This window comes from Labrus bergylta, chromosome 19 (assembly GCF_963930695.1).
Source record: "Labrus bergylta chromosome 19, fLabBer1.1, whole genome shotgun sequence".
In the NCBI taxonomy this organism is placed as follows: Eukaryota; Metazoa; Chordata; class Actinopteri; order Labriformes; family Labridae; genus Labrus; species Labrus bergylta.
Window position 1 is genome coordinate 12,852,835 of NC_089213.1, and position 20,072 is coordinate 12,872,906.

Below are 20,072 nucleotides of genomic sequence, written 5' to 3' on the forward strand. Positions count from 1 at the left end.
CGCTGCTTCCATCCGGAGCGCGTTACCGCCACCAACTGTCAGAACACGGTGTCGTTCAATATCCTGAGATATGTCGTGATTTAACTTCGTGATGATTCACAATAACTTAAATAGATTGGTATTAAAATGACCAAAAACAAACTCTCGCTCTGAGTGGAATTCAAAAGTTTGACAGTTCTTCTTCTTCTTTTACGGCAGACTAGACACGCAATGCGCGCTGCTTCCACCTGTTGGTGTGATGAAGATAATAATTTTGCAGCTATAAGGTCTATATCCTGGGAAGTTTTTAAGGAATGTTCAATCTGACTTTAGTCACTATCACAGGAGTGTATGGAAAGGACTTTACGCAAATCCAAAAATAAACAAATGTAGCCTACAAAATGAAACACCTTTGGTGACTTTCCTGTTTATTACAAAAATGATGATGATCAAAGAACACTTTGAGGGTGTTGTTGTTGATCAGCTGAAGAACACTTTGAGGGTGTTGTTGATCAGCTGAAGAACACTTTGAGGGTGTTGTTGTTGATCAGCTGAAGAACACTTTGAGGCTGTTGTTGATCAGCTGAAGAACACTTTGAGGCTGTTGTTGATCAGCTGAAGAACACTTTGAGGGTGTTGTTGATCAGCTGAAGAACACTTTGAGGGTGTTGTTATTGATCAGCTGAAGAACACTTTGAGGGTGTTGTTGTTGATCAGCTGAAGAACACTTTGAGGGTGTTGTTGTTGATCAGCTGAAGAACACTTTGAGGCTGTTGTTGATCAGCTGAAGAACACTTTGAGGCTGTTGTTGATCAGCTGAAGAACACTTTGAGGGTGTTGTTGATCAGCTGAAGAACACTTTGAGGCTGTTGTTGATCAGCTGAAGAACACTTTGAGGCTGTTGTTGATCAGCTGAAGAACACTTTGAGGGTGTTGTTGTTGATCATCTGAAGAACACTTTGAGGGTGTTGTTATAGATCGTGTTGGCCAACTCGAGCGGCTCCTCCTCCCTCGCTGCCGCCATCACCTCCAGAACTTGTCTGGCAAAAACCAAAAAGTGACATTTTAACGTGACTTCTTTAAATCAAACTGAAAATCATGATGAATTGATGGCTCAGACGGGACTCACATGATGTGACACGGCTCGTTCCTGTCCTTCAGGCAGTGCCCCGCCTCCCATTTCTTCTTCGTGGGAAATGTAGTTCTGACATATTTGGAGCCTGCATGTGTGTTTTTCACCCCGCACCACGGAGCGTCTACAGGGGAGCATGAAGGTGTTCAGGTCGTGGACATGTTTCATACTTTCTGACACCTCAATGATAAATATACATATAAGAACTGCAACTTTAAGAGAGATCATCAGTCAGATTGGGATGCCAGCCCTCTGGAGGTGCTGTGGGCCTGGAAGGAGGCGTGCCCACCTGATTACCTGAGTGATGTTGTTGCCTCAAGTACCCACCATGGTATCCCCCCCCCCCCCCCATTTTAAAAGGTTATCATGCAGGTTACAAAGGATTATATCACCAAGTCCAAATAGAACAGGGGATAACAAATTACAGAGTGAACTGTTGGCTTCAGATGATCCCATGCAGGACATTCTTCTGAAATCCTGGCAGGAAATAGTGAAAATTTGCAGAGTAGGAGAGTCATCTAAACTTCTCAGGTGGTGTGCTCATGATTCAGATTTTACCCCAAATAAAAGTGATGGCAGATTTAAGCAATGGACGTCTAAAGGTTTGACTACCTACTACTCATTTGCCCACAAGGGGGCATTCCCGAGCTTTGAAGCTCTACAAAATAAACATATTTGGGAAGGGACGATTTTTATAGATACTTGCAGGTAAGGCATTACTTTAACCAAAACCTGAAGAAGGCTTTCCAAAAGGGGGAATCAGGGTTCCTGCAGATATTTCTATTTCTTCTCAAGTCCAAATCATGTAATAAAACCATCTCCAGATTATATAACGCCGTCCTACAATCTAAACAAGAGAGCACAGAATACATATAGAAGAAGTGGGAAAAAGAAAGCAATGTGCCGATTTCTGTGGAGAGTTGGGATAAGATATGCCGGTTACAGTGGATCTCAACAGTGTTGTGAGATTTTTTTGTTACACCTGTTCAGAAAAGATATCAAGGGGGTGGTGATGCTTGTTGGAGACTTTGTGGGCCTAACGGAGCCGACCACTTCCACATATTCTAAAATATAACATTTTCCCTCAGAGTACAACAAGAAAAGTTTTATATAATATGGTCTAAATGGACTGAGTACATAAAACCTGTAAGATCGGACTTTAACTGATTTTATTTGTGAATTGTGAAAACCTACCCTCTACATCTTGTTTTTCTTTTTGCTTGATTCAGAAACAGTAAGCTCCCCGGTTGCAGTAAATGATCGATTTATAAGAAAAATAAAAAAAATTAGACGCCGTGCAGGAGTTTGTCTGCAATTTCTGATGGTTAAAATCCATAAAAGACTCAACATAAGGTGTCTAGAGCTTCTGTTTTCGTTGCCATGGTAACAAATGGCTGTCCACATCGTCTAATTTTGACCAGAATCACATGACAGTTTAATATTCTGGTATGATGACAACCCTAGACGGTATTATCCATAAATAAATATTACACTGTGGTCACCATTCTAACAACAGCAGAACGCATCTCTTATGAAGAGTCTCAGACTCACCTGTTTCTATCATCAGTCTCTCCGTGGGGACGGACTTCATCGCTTCAATGTTCGCTTCCGTTTTCAACGAGCTGAAAAACAGAAACAACAAACTGTTGAATGTTCTTTGTTGTTCAAACCAGCCTTTAAAGAATCAATCTGTAACTCCTTCAAACAGTCGTATACACATACTCCACATGCTAACAGACAGCTAATGACAAACTGTAGTCGTCATGGTAACAGCTGAATCACGTCAAAGTTTAAAGTGATAGGATGTTGTTCTTGACGTCGTCTCTGATTTAAAGGAACATTCGAAGCCGCAGTCTTTGAGCTGCTCACCATCCGTTTATTCCGATGTAAAGGTCGAGGTCAACGAGGGCAGCGGCGTCCTCTGCAGTCCCGTCGAAGGAATGCACCTGAGAGAAGAGTACGAGTTAATCGGGTAGAATTTATCGAGGCGGTGCACATGTTATCAGATCACTCAGGAGGGATGTTAATGAGAGGCGTGAACAGGGACTGTCAACAACAACGATGGAGGACAAACTAGTCATTTCAAGGGAACAATTGACCCTTTGACAAGCCCCGCCCTCACCAGAAGTAACCTTTGACAAGCCCCGCCCTCAGTGACAGAATCAGGTCAGACTAGATACAGTAGGGTTTATGAGGAGAACTCTAAATCTCCTCAAACTTGTTAAAATCATTTCAAATATGATCCATGTCTGATGCTAGTGATGTCAGCTAACGTCAGCTGTCCTCCCGTGGTTGCTCGCCGTTTCACCTCTCCTGACTGACCTCTGGACTCCATCAGTGACCATCTCTGAAGCCTGGGGTCTGAACCATCCTCTACAAGTTTCCAACAGGGTCTTCAAAACACAGCTGAGAGTTATGAGCTCAATGTGATAATCACAGAGACATCGCTGAGAGCTAAACGCTGCAGATACATGCAGGATTATAAATCCTCCAGGATCACGATGTGGATATTTAGAGTCACTCTGTCAGACGCCCCGAGAACCTCAGACTCTCCACCAATCAGTGAACTCGGGAGGACAGGTGGTGTTCACTTTGGAGTGATGGTAGAAAGCAAACATCCTTACCACTCCTCCAACACATCGCTCTCGGTTTCTCTTCATGATGCCTTTAAAAAAAAAAAAAAGAGACAAAATAAAATCAGCTGATGAACCGGATCAGACGCCGTGTTCACAAAGAACACCAGCGATGAAAATCAAGTTTCTTAGACTCTGCCCTGAAAGGTCACATATTTAAAATTCTCTTCTCCAATTTTTCTCTAACTCTAATATGTGTCTATAGTCTGTCTACAAAACCCCCATCCCTTCTGTCTTTTTCCTCTGCTCCACTTTTCAGAAAACACACACACACACTCACTGATGAAGTCCTGGTGGGAGTTTCTGCAGTGCAGGAACATGGGCAGCTTGGTTTCCTCTGCGAGTTCAAACTGCTTCTCAAAGTATCTGAAGAAGAAAAACGAAACTGAATCTAAACACCGTACACATTATTAAGACGTGTTCATTACCAACGACTGAGAAACACATGAAGAAGAACGCCATCCTATTTTAGAAGATGAGAACGTAAACAAGAAGTTCAGAGTTTTGACGTCAAACGGAGGCTGAAGCAGGTCAGTGAGCGTTGAGTGTTTCCTCTTCTTATCTGACTGTTTGGTCTCTTTTTAATCTGCTGTGTGTATCATTCAATCAACCTTTATTTGTATGTTATCTGGAGACGCTTTACAAAGAGCAGGTTCAAGACCGTATTCACTGTTAAGACTAATGTGATCGGGGGAGACGGTTTCTGTGTTTCTTAAAGTCTTTAAAGTTTTTATCTTTAAAGCAGAGTTCATCACGTCTGTCCCTGTTACATAAACGAATGTCATAAAGTCAAACGTGTGCGGTGGCGAGGCATCACGTCACATCGAGACGCAGCTTCATGTGAAGGACAAACTTCCTCCTGTGGGTTTAGATCTTCGGTTCAGTCTCTTGAACTTACTTGAGTTGAGTCTCTTTGGGACAAAATTCTAACCGGTCGAAATCTGGAACAAGAAGAGCAGAGACAACGTTCAGCCTTCACATAATGTCACTGTTAACCGTTCTTCACCAGGAGAGAGACGAGCGTTAAAGAGCCTCCTTATTTGATATTACATATGATTACATAAGTCTAGTGGGAGGATTAGATACTCGTTGAATTGTCTTTCTTATGTTGTGAATTGATTTGATTTGTTTTCTACATTTTGTTTTTAATTTTTTAATTGTTCAAAATAAAGAAATGTAATCATTAGACATTAAGAGACACAAATACCAGTGACCCCAGTTTCACACCACGTTAAGTACTCACCGAGGCCGCACTCTCCGATGGCCACCACCTTCCCTCTGTGCGCCGCCGTCAGCTCCCTCAGAGCGGACAAATACTCCACTTCTCCGTTCTGCTCGAACTCAGCGCAGCGGGTGGGATGACAGCCGACGGTGCAGAAGAACTCCTCTGAGATCAAAGAGAGAGATTTTAAAACATGAAGGACAATAAATCCTGCATGCAGAGAAGCTTCAGGAAGAAACAAGAAAACAAACGTCATGTTTAAAGAGCAAAAACAAACAGAGACAAAAACAGAACTGAGACGAGTAGCAAAGGACGGGCAAGCGATGGAGAGGCGGAGGTAAGGATGTCGACTGTGGAGGACAGGCGGTGTTTTTAAATTAATCCAAAGATCTGGCTTTGTGGATGTCTGAGGGGAGGGGGGTCCAGAGGGGGGGGCTGTGACGCTGAAGACCCCGTCTCCATAGGTGCAGAGTCTGGTGTGTGGCATGGACAGCCGGCCGGAGGTTTAGGGTCATGGTGTGTGGGTGCAGGAGGTCTGAGAGGTTAAGAGGGGCGAGGGCGGGGAGGGATTTATAAGTGAGGAGGAGTATTCTGTATTTGATTCTGGGTTTTTACTATTTACTGGACTGTCCAGGCTTTGCTGGGTACCCCGACAGGACTCGGTTACACTAATCAAGACAGGAGGTTATAAAGGCGTGGGCGTCAGGCTTTCTGTCACAGAGGTGGGAGACATTTCTCAAACAAAAGAAGGCAGATCTGATGATGGAGCAGAATGAGAGTTTGGAGTCGAAGATGACGCCACGTCTCATCCTGCTCCATCATCAAATCTGAGAAATACAAACATAAAGAGTCAATAAGATTTAAAAGGTGTGGTCTAATAAAGACAACTCCAGAGGACTTCTTGACTCGATCAACAACAATCTCTGCGAGTGTGAGTCCATACCTCGGCTCTCTGCCAGTTTCACCGCCTCCCTGCTGTCCTCAAGGTTTCCTGCTGTGATCAGAAACTGGGCAAAAGAAACGCAGGACTTTAGGCATCGGATTTATCTTCACATATTTTAAAGCAGCATCACCATGCCAACCGTAACCATGGGCAACCTGAAGAGCATCATGTCAAACAGTCACGCTTTACAAAGGACAAAATGTAAATATCAATTGAGTTACCATGAAATAACATTGTGTGGATTTTCTCAACCTGAGAATAAAAACTAAAAAATAATGTATCTCATCCCATCTTAAAGTATCTAAAGAACCAAAACCACATCTCCTTCTTGAGTCAGGAAGTGGAGTCCTACAAAACGTTTGTGTGCGATGTCGACTCTGTGATGAGTGTGTTCATTAAAAACAAGAATGAAGACTCAGGTGTCTAGGAACTCTACTTTTGTTGCCTTGGTAACAAACAGGCGTTGATGAATATTGTTTGATTTTTACTCAAATCACATCAAAGTTTTAAATTCTGGTATCGTGACGACTGGTCATTCTGGTGGTGAAGACCCTGAAGTCTTTCTACCAGGCGAGCGTCTCTTCACCTGTAGATAATGTTCTTTTATAAACGGGACAAACACGACGCTCACCTTTTCAACCCCGACTGCCACGGCTCTGTCGACGATCTGATCGAAGTCGTCTGTCAGGAAAAGTGTTTAGTTATAAAAACTTTCTAAACTCTCGACGTCATGGAAACTAAGACAGCTGTTATGAATATAATACAAATGTTATAAAACAGATGTTATAAATATAATACAGATGTTATGAATATAATACAGATGTTAGAAATATAATACAGATGTTAGAAATATAATACAGATGTTATTGTGGCGATTCACAGCACGGTCCTCTCACGTAGGCGTGGGCACGTGAGTTGAATATTTAATGTTTGTACCTGGATGGAAATGGACGCTAAGCAGAGAGAAATACTTTGTGTTTGTGTAAATAAATCTGGACATTATTGAAAAAGAGAAACGTCTCTCACCGTCGTGTTTGTGCTTCCCTCTGTAGACTCCTCTGAACATGGGATCAGTCAGGTTCACTCCGATGTCTGCAGATGGAGAGGATGGATGTTAAAGGCAACGCATCAACAACTATCTGCTCATGAGTCATTGTTCATGTGTTGCAAAACAAGACAAACATCTCACTGTGATTTATTCATCTGACAGCAGAGTACCGAGATAAAATTCAGACAGTGAGCAGGAGTTAGTTGGCAACATGTTGCCAACACAAATATGTTGGCAACATGTTGCTGCAAGAGAAAGATAAGGAGCACTGTGTAAATTGCACAAATACGTTGGCAACATTTGGCTAAGAAGGAGGAGCTGGAGAGCGTATTTGTGCAATTTCAAACGTGCTCCTTATCTTTCTCTTGCAGCAACATGTTGCCAACATATTTGTGCCACTTTAGACAGGATACTGGAGTTTGTTTGAGTTTGTTGGCTGGACTCTCTCTTTCTCTGGTGTTGCCCAAGGTGAGAGGCGCCGAGCGGGTGTGGGGATACTCACTAGCCCCCGGCTGAGAGCCGCTGTGTTGGAGTTTTCCCCGGTGAATGAGAGTGTCAGCTCTGACTGTTGTTTGTGCATATGCACCTAACAGCAGCTCAGAGTACACAGCCTTCTTGGATTCTCTGGGTGGGGTCCTGGAAGGGGTTCCGCCTGGGGACTCTGTAGTTCTACTGGGGGACTTTGACGCTCACGTGGGCGACAACGGGGACACCTGGAGGTGAGTAATTGTGAGGAACGGCCTGCCCGATCTGAACCTGAGTGGTGTTTTGTTGTTGGACTTCTGTGCTAGTCATGGATTGGCCATAACAAACACCATGTTCAAGCATAGGGATGTTCATAAGTGTACCTGGTATCAGAGCACCCTAGGCCAAAGATTGATGATCGACTTTGTAGTTGTTTCGTCAGATCTGCGGCCATATGTTGTGGACACTCGGGTAAAGAGAGGAGCAGAGCTGTCAACTGAGTTGGATCAGATGGCGGGGAAGGCTACCAGACAGACCTGGCAAACCCAAGTGTGTAGTGCGGGTGAACTGGGAATGTCTGGCAGAGGCCCCTGTCTGTGGGGTCTTCAACTCCGGAAGAACTTCTCCCTCATCCCGGGGGAGGTTGGGGACATGGAGTCCGAGTGGTCCGAGGCCATGGTTCTCTGCCGGAAAAAAGGTGGATTGCGCTCTCCAGGTGGGGAGTGAGTCCTTGCCCCAAGTGGAGGAGTTCAAGTATGTCGGGGTCTTGTTCATGAGGGAGGGTAGGATGGAGCGTGAGATTGACAGACGGATTGGCGCAGCGTCAGCAGTAATGCAGGCGTTGTTTCCGGACCTTTGTGGCAAAGAGGGAGCTGAGCCTGAAGGCAAAGCTCTAGATCTACCTTCCAACCCTCACCTATGGTCATGAGCTATAGATAGTGACCGAAAGAATGAGATTGCGGATACAAGCGGCCGAAATGAGCTTCCTCCGGAGGGTGGCTGGTGCTCAGCCTTAGACATAGGGTGAGGAGCTCGGAGTGGAAAGGAGCCAGTTGAGGTGGTTTGGGCATCTGTTAAGGATGCCTCCTGGACGCCTCCCTTTAGAGGTTTTCCAGGCACGACCAACTGGGAGGAGACCCCGGGGCAGACCCAGAATGCGCTGGAGGGATTATATATCCCGTCTCGCCTGGGAACCCCTCGGAATCCCCCAGGAGGAGCTGGAAAACATTGCTGGGGAGAGAGAAGTCTGCTACCACCGCGACCCGACCTCAGATAAGAGGAAGAAAATGGATGGATGGATGGACGTTGGCAACATTTGGACAAGAGGTGTAGCTTTACCTGCAGCTGCTAAAGAACTTATTTCAAAACTCAGTGACTGCTGTGTTGTTGTCATTTTAGCAGCAGGGCTAACTCACTCCATGCTAACTAAACATTAGGCTTAATATGTTTAAAAACTAACCGGAAGTGATTCTTAGCGTCTTCGTTGTTGTATTAATGTCGCTATTAAACACATTAAAGAAAACTCTTACCAATGAATTTATGTTGAGCCATGACTGTGACAGAAAAACCTCTGAAGAGAGCCACACATGCAACTCGAACCGGTCCCATTGGCTACATTACCGTAATTACCCTGACAGAGTGCTGAATGATCTTCTATTAATGATTTTCTTTAGTATTATCTTAAAATGTGATGACATATTTTTTTTAGGGAAGGGTGTGCCTCAAAGGAGCAATCATAAATAAACGCTGATTGTAATAAAGACGAAGAAAGAAAATTCCGTTTTGCGCATTTTTCTCGTCATTACGTCATTACGGTCACATCGTCCAATCAACACAAAGTCCCAGAATGCTCCGCGTCTGTCAGGGAGAAGGTGACAGGGGACGGTGAAAATGGCCACCGCTTACCTCACCCACCAGCAGAAAGTGCTGCGACTTTATAAGAAATCACTGAGACACCTGGAGTCCTGGTGCGTGTTCAGGTGAGAGCCGAGGTGTTTGTTCAGTAGCTGCTTTAAAAAGTGATGAAAACGGACCGCAGCGTCCGTAATGACGTCTGTTGAACGCAGCTAGGCTAACAACAGCTAAGCTAACTGCTAATGTATGCTAGCCGGGTCATTCAGTCTAAAGTCAAACATTTCACAGAGAAGTTGAATTAGATAATCAGTTTAACTTATCGGAATGAAAACATGAATGCAGACGTTAAACTAAACTCCTCATCTGAGACGGTTAACGTCATTTTGTTTAATGGTTAGACTCATTGTTTTACACTGAAAGGGCGCCACCTAGCGTCCAAACACCGACAACAACACGTTTAAATCTGAGGTTAAAAACAAAAAGAAAACAAATTAATCTTTGTTTCAATAAATCTTTAGTTAATAAATATATAAAGAATCAATCTTGTGTCCATAAATATGAACAGATGTTTTTTTTTTTTATTTAAAGTCGATAAACAAAGTTTTTCTCTCCCTCTGTCTCTCTCTCTCTCTCTCTCTCTGTATCTCTCTCTCTCTCTGTCTCTCTCCCCCTCTCTCTCTCTGTCTCTCTCTATCTCTCCCTCTCTCTCCCTCTATCTCTCTCTCTGTATCTCACTCTCTCTGTCTATCTCCCCCCTCTCTCGCTCTCTGTCTCTCTCTCCCTCTTTCTCTCTCTGTTTCTCTCCCTCTCTCTGTCTCTCTCTCCCTCTCTCTCTCTCCCTCTCTCCCTCTTTGTCTCTCCCTCTCTCTCTGTCTCTCTCTCTCTCTGTCTCTCTCTCTCTCTCGCTCTCTATCTCCCTGCCTCTCTCTCCCTCTTTGTTAAAAATCTGACTGGTCTGATGTTATTTTACAGCTTCTGTGATTTTTGATTCTACTTCTCATTTAAATAACATAACGTTTTATATCACGTGACATCAGAAATCTGAGTAATAATTAAGTTTTGTGAAAGTGGACCAAGAAGAAAAGTTATCCGTAATGAAAATAACTGCAGCTGATAATTGTGTTAAATCAGAGTGTAAATAACTATTCTGTTTGAGGTTTTAACAGTTAGACTTGTTGTTAAAATAACAAAGTGAACTCTTCTGGCCCTGCACTGATTTAAAAACACGTCACCATTGTGTGTTTATTTTGTTTTTCTTTCATAGAGACAAATATCGTTTCTATGCCTGCTTGATGCGGGCTCGCTTCGACGAAAACAAGAATGAAAAGGACATGGTGAAGGCCACCATGATGCTGAAGGCAGGAGAGGAGGAGTTCTGGACCAGGCAACATCCTCAGCCCTACATCTTCCCCGACTCCCCTGGAGGGACCTCCTACGAGAGATACGAGTGCTACAAGGTGACCGTTACGATGAAATAATCTCTGAACATACAGAAGCCTAATATTTTAAAGAGGAATGCTGTGTGGTGGTAACAGCATTGTTTGATTTGTACTGCAGTCATACAGCAGATTAACCTTCTGACAGTCCTACAGCCTGTGTGCTGCTGCATGAAGCCCTGATCTATGCTTGGTTCTTGTAGGTCCCGGAGTGGCTGCTGGACCACTGGCACCCCTCGGAGAAGGCCATGTATCCGGATTACTTCTCCAAGAGAGAGCAGTGGAAGGCACTGAGGAATCAGAGCTGGGACAAAGAGGTGAGCTTTCCGGGCGTGTGTTCCCTCGGCTACTCTCCATACACAGAGCTTCAACTTGACGTCAGTTAATGTGTTTCTGCTTCAGTGAATGAGGCCACAGTGCTAGAGCTTGTGTACCCTTTTTACACCCTCTGTGAGAGCAGAGCCGCGAGACGATTTTCCATCTCCGGGACTTTTTTTTCTTCTTCTCATTCTTCACGTAGCCCTGTACCTACACAGACGCCTACATTCATATCCTGACGTTCCACTCCTCAAAAATGTGACTGCGTCTAAATGATGCAGACCACGAGCCCTGTGATTGGTCCCCTTAATAGCATCGTCTACCTGCTTTTACAACATTACTGGTATTGCTGCCGTTTACAGAATTCTGCAGAAGAACGCTAGATTTCTGTCATCAACTCTAACATAATAAGCACTGTTTCAGTCGCCATGGTTTCCTGTGGCGCTTGTTACAGGCCGAGTATTTCAGAGCTACGCAGACTCACCGAGCCACAAGTGTGTAGTGCTCACGACTGCGTATCTACGGTAAAACAAAGCTGGATTAATTCCTCCTCCTCTTGTCACAGACAGGAAGAGAACCTGGTTACTGAGTTAAAAGTGCAGTTTAGTTCTGAGGAGGGGCAGAATTCAGGGGGGTCTCTGAAGAGACCAGAGTACCTTTAAGGTCTTGATGGAGGGTCATTGTTGGAATGCGTTCTGCTTCAGTGGTTTAAACGTGTTTCTCCTTCCTGTCTCCAGGTGGCCCAGCTGCAGGCTGAGACTGGAATTGAAGGCATCAAGACCGAAGCCCTCCCTCCAGCCCGCAAGGAGGGCAACCTCCCCCCTCTGTGGTGGCAGTTTGTCACCCGCCCCAGGGAGCGTCCCACATAAACACCCCCACCTCCACCCCCCCCAGTCTGAGGGCAAAGTCTCCCAACTCTCTTGACCTCTGAGTGAAGAAGGACCATCGGTCTTAAGGGATGTTTTCATGGCGCTCCACCTGTACAGTTAGTGTGAGGAAACAACCCGTCTGTGTTCACCTGGAACCTTTCAAGTGGTCAGAAGTCCTGTCTGTGTTTCACTGAATAACTGTTCCAATAAATCTATATATGATTCAAACGTTTGCATTTCTTCTGTCATGATTCCAGGTTTTTAAACATGTCCACACTTGAGGCGCTGGTGGCGCAGTGATTGGTGCGCACGCCCCATGTATGGAGGCTGTGTTCCTCCAGGCGGGCGGCCCGGGTTCGGGTCCTGCCTGTGGCTCCCTTCCCTCATGTCGTTCCCTACTTTCTTCCCCTGGTTTCTGACTCTATCCACTGTCCTGTATCTCCATTAAAGGCAAAAAAAAAAGCCCTTTAAGAAAAAATGTCCACATTTGTTTGATGTCACGGCAACAAACAGACGCCTAATGTTGGCTCACTTCTAGTTTTTAATCATCGAAGGCTGCAGAAAGACTCATGCACACTGACTGATTTATACAGAAACCAATCAGACGTGCAGGAGAATACCTGCGATGATTGATGGATTCTTTGGTGTCCTTCACACCCGTCTGATGAAGTACATGTCGTCTTTTTAACGCTTCAGTCCTTTTGATGCTATCGATCATTAAAATAACAGTTTGTGCAGGGCGCCGATGACCTAGCAGTTATGTTTCACGCCCTATGTACGGAGGCTGTGATCCTCATCGCAGCGGATGAGGGTTCAAATTTGACCCCCTCCCTCTCCTCCTGACTCTTCCTGTCACTCCTCAGCTGTCTGATCCAATGAAGACTTCCAAATAACTTGTAAAAGTTAAAAAAAAAATTAAAAAGACGACAGATTTTGTCGTTTTAAAGCTCCTGGCGTGGAAAAGTACAAAATTTGACAAGGTTACGTTTCATGCTGTCTTAATGTTTAATCACAGAAAAGAAAGAACATTTTTTTACTCCTATTTCTACAATTTATAAATAAATTAATGTACAAATGTGAGCTGATCAAATGTACCACATTCAACCCAACGTTTGCTTCTGTTCTCCACTGCGTCCAATCAGAGCATCATGTTCCAGACGCCTCGAATTCTGGAGTTGATCAAGAACTCGTGAGTGTGATTTTTCCTGGTTACTAAGGGAGCATGTTTCTTCAAGGCCTCAAATAAAATGAATGTTTAAAAAAGTTCTGTTCTTCGTTCAGCAGCAGATAAAAACATATTTGGTTCAGATGTGAATGTGTCATCACTACAGTGCGAAGAAATGCCTAGCAAAGCCTCAGATCGCTGTTCTCGTTGCCATGGTGATAAACACTCCATCACTATGGCGACAGGCCGGGTCTGAAGTTGCTGGGTCGTATCATCATGGTGACCGCCTTCAGAGAGTAAAAGTCTGATTCTTTCCAGGAGAACCACACGATGCCGTCCGGTCCCAGCAGGTTCTGAGCTTTCAGAGAGTAGTGCCCCCCCTGGTGGAGAAGTAGAGTTTTAATCTTAACAGCGTTAAAAGGTCAAAAGGGGTTTTCTTCGTCCACATGCTGCAGTGCGCTCTGTCACAGTCCTACCTTGTAGTAGACTCCGTTGAGGTTGGCGTAGAAACACTGATGGTACCACCAGCCCGCGTGGCTGATCTCAGCGCAGATGTTTCCCGTGTCTGGTGTGCTGAAGCTCTGCTGGTCATGGTACCAACTGAACGAGTCCTTCACCGTACCGTTGAAACCAGACACATGAAGGCGGTAATGGTTCTCCTCATCGTCGATCCTGCAGGACGAGAGGAGAAAACATCATCCTGAGAACAGACGGACACATCTTCTAAGAAACTCTCGAGACTTTTAAATTAGTTCTCAGATTTTTTCACACAACACTCCTGAAACATTTCTAGAGGATTCTAAGGACACACTGCCCCTGAAATCTTCCTGAGCTTGATGTTCACACATGTCCCTCACGGCGAGAGTCCCATCGATGGCAGTCTCCATGCTGGAAATGCTGTCTCAGTCTAACTTTCAGTCAACCTAACGACAGGCTGAGAGCTGGAGCTGAGGCGGGTTTTAAGCCTCCTAACAAAGCGTTACACCGCGCCCGCCTGTCAAGCTGGTCAGCTACACGCCTTATTGTGAATAACGCTTATCCTTCATCAAATCAAAACAGATGAGTCATCAAAACAGACCTATTTGTTTTTTTGAACCAGGCTGTAAACATGTTAATCTCTGCTGTAAAAACAGGCTTTTTAGAATGGGTGTGTATGTGACTTCCTGTGCTTCTGCAGCCAGCCTCTAGTGGACACTCCAGGAACTGCAGGATTTTACACATCAATTTTAAACACCGGAGGTTGCTGCTATGTTAAAGCTCCTGTGAGGTTTGTGTTGATCTTGGCGCCTTTATCTTTTTATCTCTTTTGATTTTGTCTTGTTCCTGACTTCTTCAAACGACTCGCTCATACAAAGTCTTTGCAGTGAAAGTTTAAAAGTCGGTTTCTGCAGGTTAATCTCATCGTCTGAATTTATAGTTTCTGAAGATGTTTCATGACCACATTAAATCTGCATCAGTCTCTTCTCTAACTGATTGATGTGTTCCTGCTGTCAGTCCCTCTTCACCTGTCGCTCTACCTGAAGGTGCGGTACTGGGCGTGTCTGTGGGCGTTGCTCCAGTCCTGCAGGTCAATACGCAGACTGTAGTGTCCCTGGTTGGACAGCAGGTGAAGCTGTTGGTTTCCCAGCCAGTGTTCTCCTCGCGGCTCACCGAAACCTTCTCGGTACTCCAACCAGCCACGGTTAAAACTAACCGAGCCGTCACGCCGTCGCTGTAGCACCGTCCAGCCGCCGCCTAATGAACAGACAAGAACAAAAATAATGGCAACGTGTCCAATTTAAAATATGACATGTTTACTGAACCAAGCTCTACTAACCTTCATGTTCTGCAGCTTTCTAAAGAATCAAACCGTCTTATCATCAGAACGAACGTTTGGTCACATCTGTTCTTCACATATTAAACATGATGAAGTCTGAAGTCGTCAGCTGATCCAAACTCAACTTTGATTTATGCTCATCAAAACTGACCAAAGCGACATCGTCGCTGATTTAACACACACAGAAAAACCTTTGACTCAGAGGAGCTCCAGGATGTTCTTGTGTTGTAGTGTTCTTCTTCTTTGGTTATTGATACGTTTTCTGTTTGGCCCCTCCCCTTCTGTACGATTCTTTGTGTGAGCAGTGGGTGTCATAATCCATCCCCTTATTTATGGTATTCTCTTTCCGGCCATGTCTTCACGTCTTTCCCAACTTATCTATTTGTGTTCATGCGTCTGTGACAGTCACAGCATCCTTTAAAAGCTATCACAACACAGAAACATACCAGCGTGTGTGTGTGTGTGTGTGTGTGTGTGTGTGTGTGTGTGTGTGTGTGTGTGTGTGTGTGTGTGTGTGAGACTCACCCTCTGTCTCCATGTCACAGTAGACAGGCCTGGAGGAACCCGGAGACAAGACGATGCTGTACACACCAGAGCGCCGCACACCGTTATGATACAGAGACGCACAGTCTGACGGACAAAGAGACAGGTGTGCTCCATCTGAGGAAGTGAGAAACATGCCCACACGCACGCACGCACACACACACGCACGCACGCACGCACGCACACACACACACACACACACACACACACACACACACACACACACACACACACACAGTTTGCAAAGCTCCTGCAGGTAAGCACAACAATCCAACCTTGAGTGATAAACTTCAGGCAGCCTCACTCTGAAATCTTCCTGAGTTGTTGTTTACACACGCGTGTTATTAGGATTCACTCACCTTTGAAGTCAGCCTCAAGTGGTCATTCGAGGAACTGCACTTTCTGGCAGCCCCTAATATGTTTATATATTTATATCCCTGTCTTTGAGTACCTGGTGGCAGCGTGTCCCGCATGTTGAGCAGTGACGTTGTTCTGATGACGTTGATCTTGCAGCCCGTGTTCAGGCTAATTCGCTGCACGGTCGCTGACAGGTTACCGAGCTGAGCCTGCAGCTCGGACAGTAGCGCGGCGTGCACATGCAGCAGCGTGTCCATCTTAGCCTGACGTAACTCCAGGGCATGTAGCCGTGGTTCAAGAGTCTGGACTGAAGTCACATTTTCTTCACTCTGAGAGAGAGAGAGAGAAACGAAGGAGAGTTTGACCTTATTATTCTCCTGATGCAGCCGTAAGACGGAGAAAAATAAATAAAGCGGCGTCCCTAAGTGGGCGGGCCCATCTCTCTTTCCCCACGTGGTGGGCTAACATGTTTGATCCTCTGAGTGAAACATAAAAAAGCTGAAGGAAGATCCGCCCCATCAGAGTAAACACAGAGCTAAGAACTACAAATGCAGAGGGGGTTTGACTTCACTCTCTCTTTAGGGATTCATTACTCCACGATATATTTACCCAGAGTATTTCAGATTTGCCCTGCTGCACAACTGAGGCTCTCTGATAAACTTCCAGCGGAGAGAAGATGTCCTCCTTTAAAAAAGAAACAGTCCGATCTCCTCGAGTCAGCGACAGTTTTAAGTGGATTTGAGACCAAGGTCAGCCTGGGGACGCCACAGCCCAGGAAGCAGCTCTGTGGGTCGGATGGCCCCGGCTGAAAGGTTTGCAGCTAATCCTGTTAGCTTTCAGGGTTAAGGAGGACTTAGTGGGTGTGAATACGGAGAGATAAAGAGAAACAGTGAGATAAAGGCGGCCTGTATTTATGTTGCCTTACCGTAAAACTCCAAATAGAAGCCCCTCCCAGTTTAAGGCCCAGCAGTAACTTTTACTCGCCTGGTGTAGCTGCACGTAAAGGCAGCGCTCAGTCCAAGGCTCGTCTGTGTGTCATGTTTAAGATCATGTGGATTAAAAAATAATTAGAAAGAGCAGTGAGACACAAAAAGTAAAGATGAAGTTCAACATCTGTCCAAGACAGACGGACTAACGCTCTGGCCTCGCTGAACATGCCAGAGCGGGAACTCTCGGCTGTTGTCTAACTCTGTTTGTGTATGTTTGTTCTTTGGTGGGAATTGTCTGTTATGACATCATTGACATCTTAACTTTGTACACAGTTAAATATTCCTTCTGCTGTACATTAACTATGATACAGTGTTTCCAAGCTTTACTGTGAACCAGTTAAAATAATTAAAGTCCCCTCTCATATTGACGACTGTCCCAAATCAAGGCAGGGTCGTTTCATAGACTGAAGGGAATAAAAGACTGGGAGAGAAATAGAAGTTTTACAGTACTTTGTTTTCATCTTGTTGTAATGACACGATGCTGCGATGATGTAAATGTACATTTAACACTGAATGAAGTCTGACAGTGATGACAGAGGGTTTTAAAGGAGCGTGCTGTGTTTCACCATATTTCCCCTTTTACTGTATGAGTCATCAAACACTCACACATACAATCCACGACTACATACAGTTCAACATGTCCTGTGACCTTGCAGGCAACCCACACTGGGATTGAAGTGCTGAGTGCACGGCCACTCTCTGTGCGAAAAGACGAGACAGATGAAGGAGGAAGCTAGCTGAAACTGTTAGGACCGGACAGACCTCCACAAAAACCAAAAACCGATCTGCCTGCAGATTCAAGCAGAGCTGGAGTGAACTTTTTCAATTTGTGAAATGACTCACCTGGAGAGCAGCCATGCTTTCTGAAAATTCTGCAGCAAATCAGCAGCCAACAACACAAGCCAGTGGTCGAGGCACAGACTCACCTTTTGACCTCTGACCCTAGACCCACCATCCTGTACTGTGTGACCTAAATGTTGGGATGTATGCTTGCAGAGCTTGTGTAATCTTCTGAACACATTTCTTAAGTGTTGAACACTAGCTGTCAGATCGATCAGCTCGTCATTCTACTCACAAAGACAAACAGGAGTGAACCATCTCATGTCAGTGTACCTGCAGCTCCAGTGCCTTCACTCGATGCCGGTGGTTCCTCAGCTCTTCCTGCAGCTCTGACATCGTCTCCCTCAGCTCATCCAGCTGTTCTTTTCTGTTCTGGTTCTCGTGCAGCCAATAAGAGATGTCGTCTGTGCAGCGGAACATATCCGGGCAGCGTTTCTGGGATGGTCCCCCTGTCACGGGAGGCAGCGTGGCCGTCAGCTGACACTGACCGCTAGATGTCAGCTGGCTGCTGTACTCGCCGCACTGTTCCGTTAGACTCTGGTTGGTGCTTTCTCCAACACCCACGTTGATGCTGCGCATCACAGGTGGAGCATCGGGGTGCAGGTCGTGGTGCGTTTCCCGGAGGGTGGACGTAGGATGCCAGTCAGCGTCCTCATAGTTGTCCTTGTGGATGTCTGGAAGGTCCCAGTTAGTGTCCTGGACATCTCTGCCTGTTTGGAAGTTCATGTCAGATGCATCTGAGTGTGTGTCTGTGAGTGTGTGTGAGGGAACATCTGCATCCTGTTGAACATCTGAGTGTGTGTCTGTGAGTGTGTGTGAGGGAACATCTGCATTGTGTTGGACATCAGAGTGTGTGTCTGTGAGTGTGTGTGAGGGAACATCTGCATCATGCCGAACGTCGGAGAGTTCATCAGTGGCAGCAAAGTCTCCAGAAACGAGCTGGAACCACCACCAGGTCAGTAAAACAAACGTCCACTTCATTCTGGACACTCAGTCTCTCTCCTCCTTCGTTGACTTTTATCCAAAGCAGCTCAGAGTGACGTCCAACGGAGAATCAGTGTTTGCACCTTAAGTTTCTGCACCTTCAGGGTCAGGCATGATGGCACAAAGAGGTCCAGAGTTTTTGTGACGTTAACACAAACCAGTCTGACCCCGTCAACCTCTGAATCATCCCGAACACGTCTCTGTGGAGGAGCTTCAGCTGCTCCAATCATCAGAGCGTGTTTTGGGGACTGGTTTAGAGGAGAGCAGTGAAAGTCTTGCTCTCCTTTGGTCCAGTTAAGGTGATGATTCTGATCCTGTGAATCCAGATTCAAACCCAGACCAGATCCTGACAAGTCCTCGCCAGGTCAAAGGTTCAGACACAATGGTTCAATCACCTGAAACAAGTTGTTGTTGAAGAGCTGAAACAAAGTCTGGATGGATTTCTAAGAGACCAGCATGAAGAAATCATACTGTAGGAAAATGTCAAACCAGGATCCATTAAAACCCTTCATGTTGGTTCCTTCAGGATCCTCCTCAGTCTCCGGTTAAAGAGTCAGCTAATGAACAGAGACCTTCAGGAGGTGATCATATCCACATATCATGAGAGAAACCATTGGACCTAATATGAGCAGGTCAGAGTGTTTGACCTGTTGATGTCCTTAAATGCACCATGCAGAACGTCTCAGAAACAAGCTGATGATTCTCATTTTGAAGGACCAACAGGTGGAAGTTCTGCCAAAGAACCAAACAGGAAAGAGTTACAGGTTTCATTCAGGTCAAAGTTCACACACAAAGTTGATAGTGTACCTGTCTCCTCGTGTGTCCCAGCATCATCTCTGGTCTGACTCCTCCTGAATGGAAAAGTACGAGGACAGCCAGCAGACTGTTTGGATGTGGGTGTGTGTGCTCAGCACCGGGTATGACATCTTATCCTGATAATCCTCTGAGAGGATTGGCAGCTATTGGCTGGAAGGTAATAGATTACATATAATAGGATCACAGAAATGTTGCTCTAAGTAACAGTAACTGACGCAGATGATGGCAGGGATCCGGGCCGGGCTGTAGCCCGACTCATCAGATGTCACAGCACGGTTCTCCTGCTCCTCCTCCTGCTGGAGTTAGAGGTGGTTTCAGACCTGATGAGGTCTATGTTCCCTCCAGCATGTTCTGGGTCCAACCCTGAGGTCCTTTAGTTTAATGTGGCTGGACAAACGTCCAATCAGAGTGGCCCATAGGATGCGTCTTTAACTGGCTCCTTTCCATGCTGATGAGAAGCAGCTTTACTCCAAGCTCGCTCCGGATGTCTGATCTTCTTAAAGCTGAGCTCTTCCTTCATGCAGGGGCGTCTCCGGGATTTATCTGGACCCCCCCCAGCTAATGGAGGTACGAATGATTGAAAATGTAAACACATATTTACGTCCCCATTACACGTCATCCAGAGACATTATCAATAAAAGAGAAAACTAGACGTCTGACAAG

General features: G+C 45.4%; 3 protein-coding genes across 5 annotated transcripts in view; 1 reads left to right on the forward strand and 2 right to left on the reverse strand.

Moving 5' to 3' along the window:
- Positions 1–387: 387 nt before the first annotated feature.
- On the reverse strand, positions 388–9,104 carry tatdn1 (TatD DNase domain containing 1). 2 transcript variants are annotated; one of them, XM_065948286.1, is made up of 12 exons: positions 8,952–9,104; positions 6,936–7,001; positions 6,541–6,590; positions 5,910–5,973; positions 4,988–5,131; positions 4,643–4,685; positions 4,025–4,110; positions 3,736–3,776; positions 2,981–3,057; positions 2,663–2,733; positions 1,109–1,235; positions 388–1,019 (listed from the first exon to the last, which is right to left on the reverse strand). In XM_065948286.1, the coding sequence occupies exons 1-12, from the start codon at positions 9,028–9,030 to the stop codon at positions 923–925; spliced, it is 945 nt and encodes a 314-aa protein (XP_065804358.1). In that variant the 5' UTR covers positions 9,031–9,104; the 3' UTR covers positions 388–922. The 2 variants fall into 2 exon arrangements, with proteins under 2 accessions (XP_065804358.1, XP_065804359.1); XM_065948287.1 differs by having other exon boundaries at positions 8,882–8,996.
- Positions 9,105–9,244: 140 nt separating this feature from the next.
- ndufb9 (NADH:ubiquinone oxidoreductase subunit B9) lies at positions 9,245–12,131 on the forward strand. The gene is made up of 4 exons (XM_020651667.3): positions 9,245–9,401; positions 10,541–10,733; positions 10,916–11,029; positions 11,768–12,131. Exons 1-4 carry the CDS (start codon positions 9,313–9,315, stop codon positions 11,897–11,899), a joined length of 528 nt encoding a protein of 175 aa, XP_020507323.1. The 5' UTR covers positions 9,245–9,312; the 3' UTR covers positions 11,900–12,131.
- A 772-nt stretch (positions 12,132–12,903) lies between these two features.
- The window catches only part of LOC109997266 (angiopoietin-related protein 7-like), a 7,977-nt gene continuing 808 nt past the window's right edge, over positions 12,904–20,072 (reverse strand). The window contains exons 1-7 of one of the 2 annotated variants that reach the window (XM_065948284.1): positions 19,401–20,072; positions 17,883–19,325; positions 15,875–16,109; positions 15,406–15,540; positions 14,582–14,798; positions 13,541–13,736; positions 12,904–13,444 (exon numbers count right to left, since the gene is read on the reverse strand). The exon at positions 19,401–20,072 is cut by the window's right edge and continues 808 nt beyond it. In XM_065948284.1, coding sequence (XP_065804356.1) covers positions 13,298–13,444; positions 13,541–13,736; positions 14,582–14,798; positions 15,406–15,540; positions 15,875–16,109; positions 17,883–18,590 — 1,638 coding nt within the window. In that variant the 5' untranslated portion in view covers positions 18,591–19,325; positions 19,401–20,072 and the 3' untranslated portion in view covers positions 12,904–13,297. Of the gene's footprint in view, positions 13,445–13,540; positions 13,737–14,581; positions 14,799–15,405; positions 15,541–15,874; positions 16,110–17,882 lie in introns of both variants that reach the window. The other variant, XM_029280729.2, reaches the window with a different exon arrangement.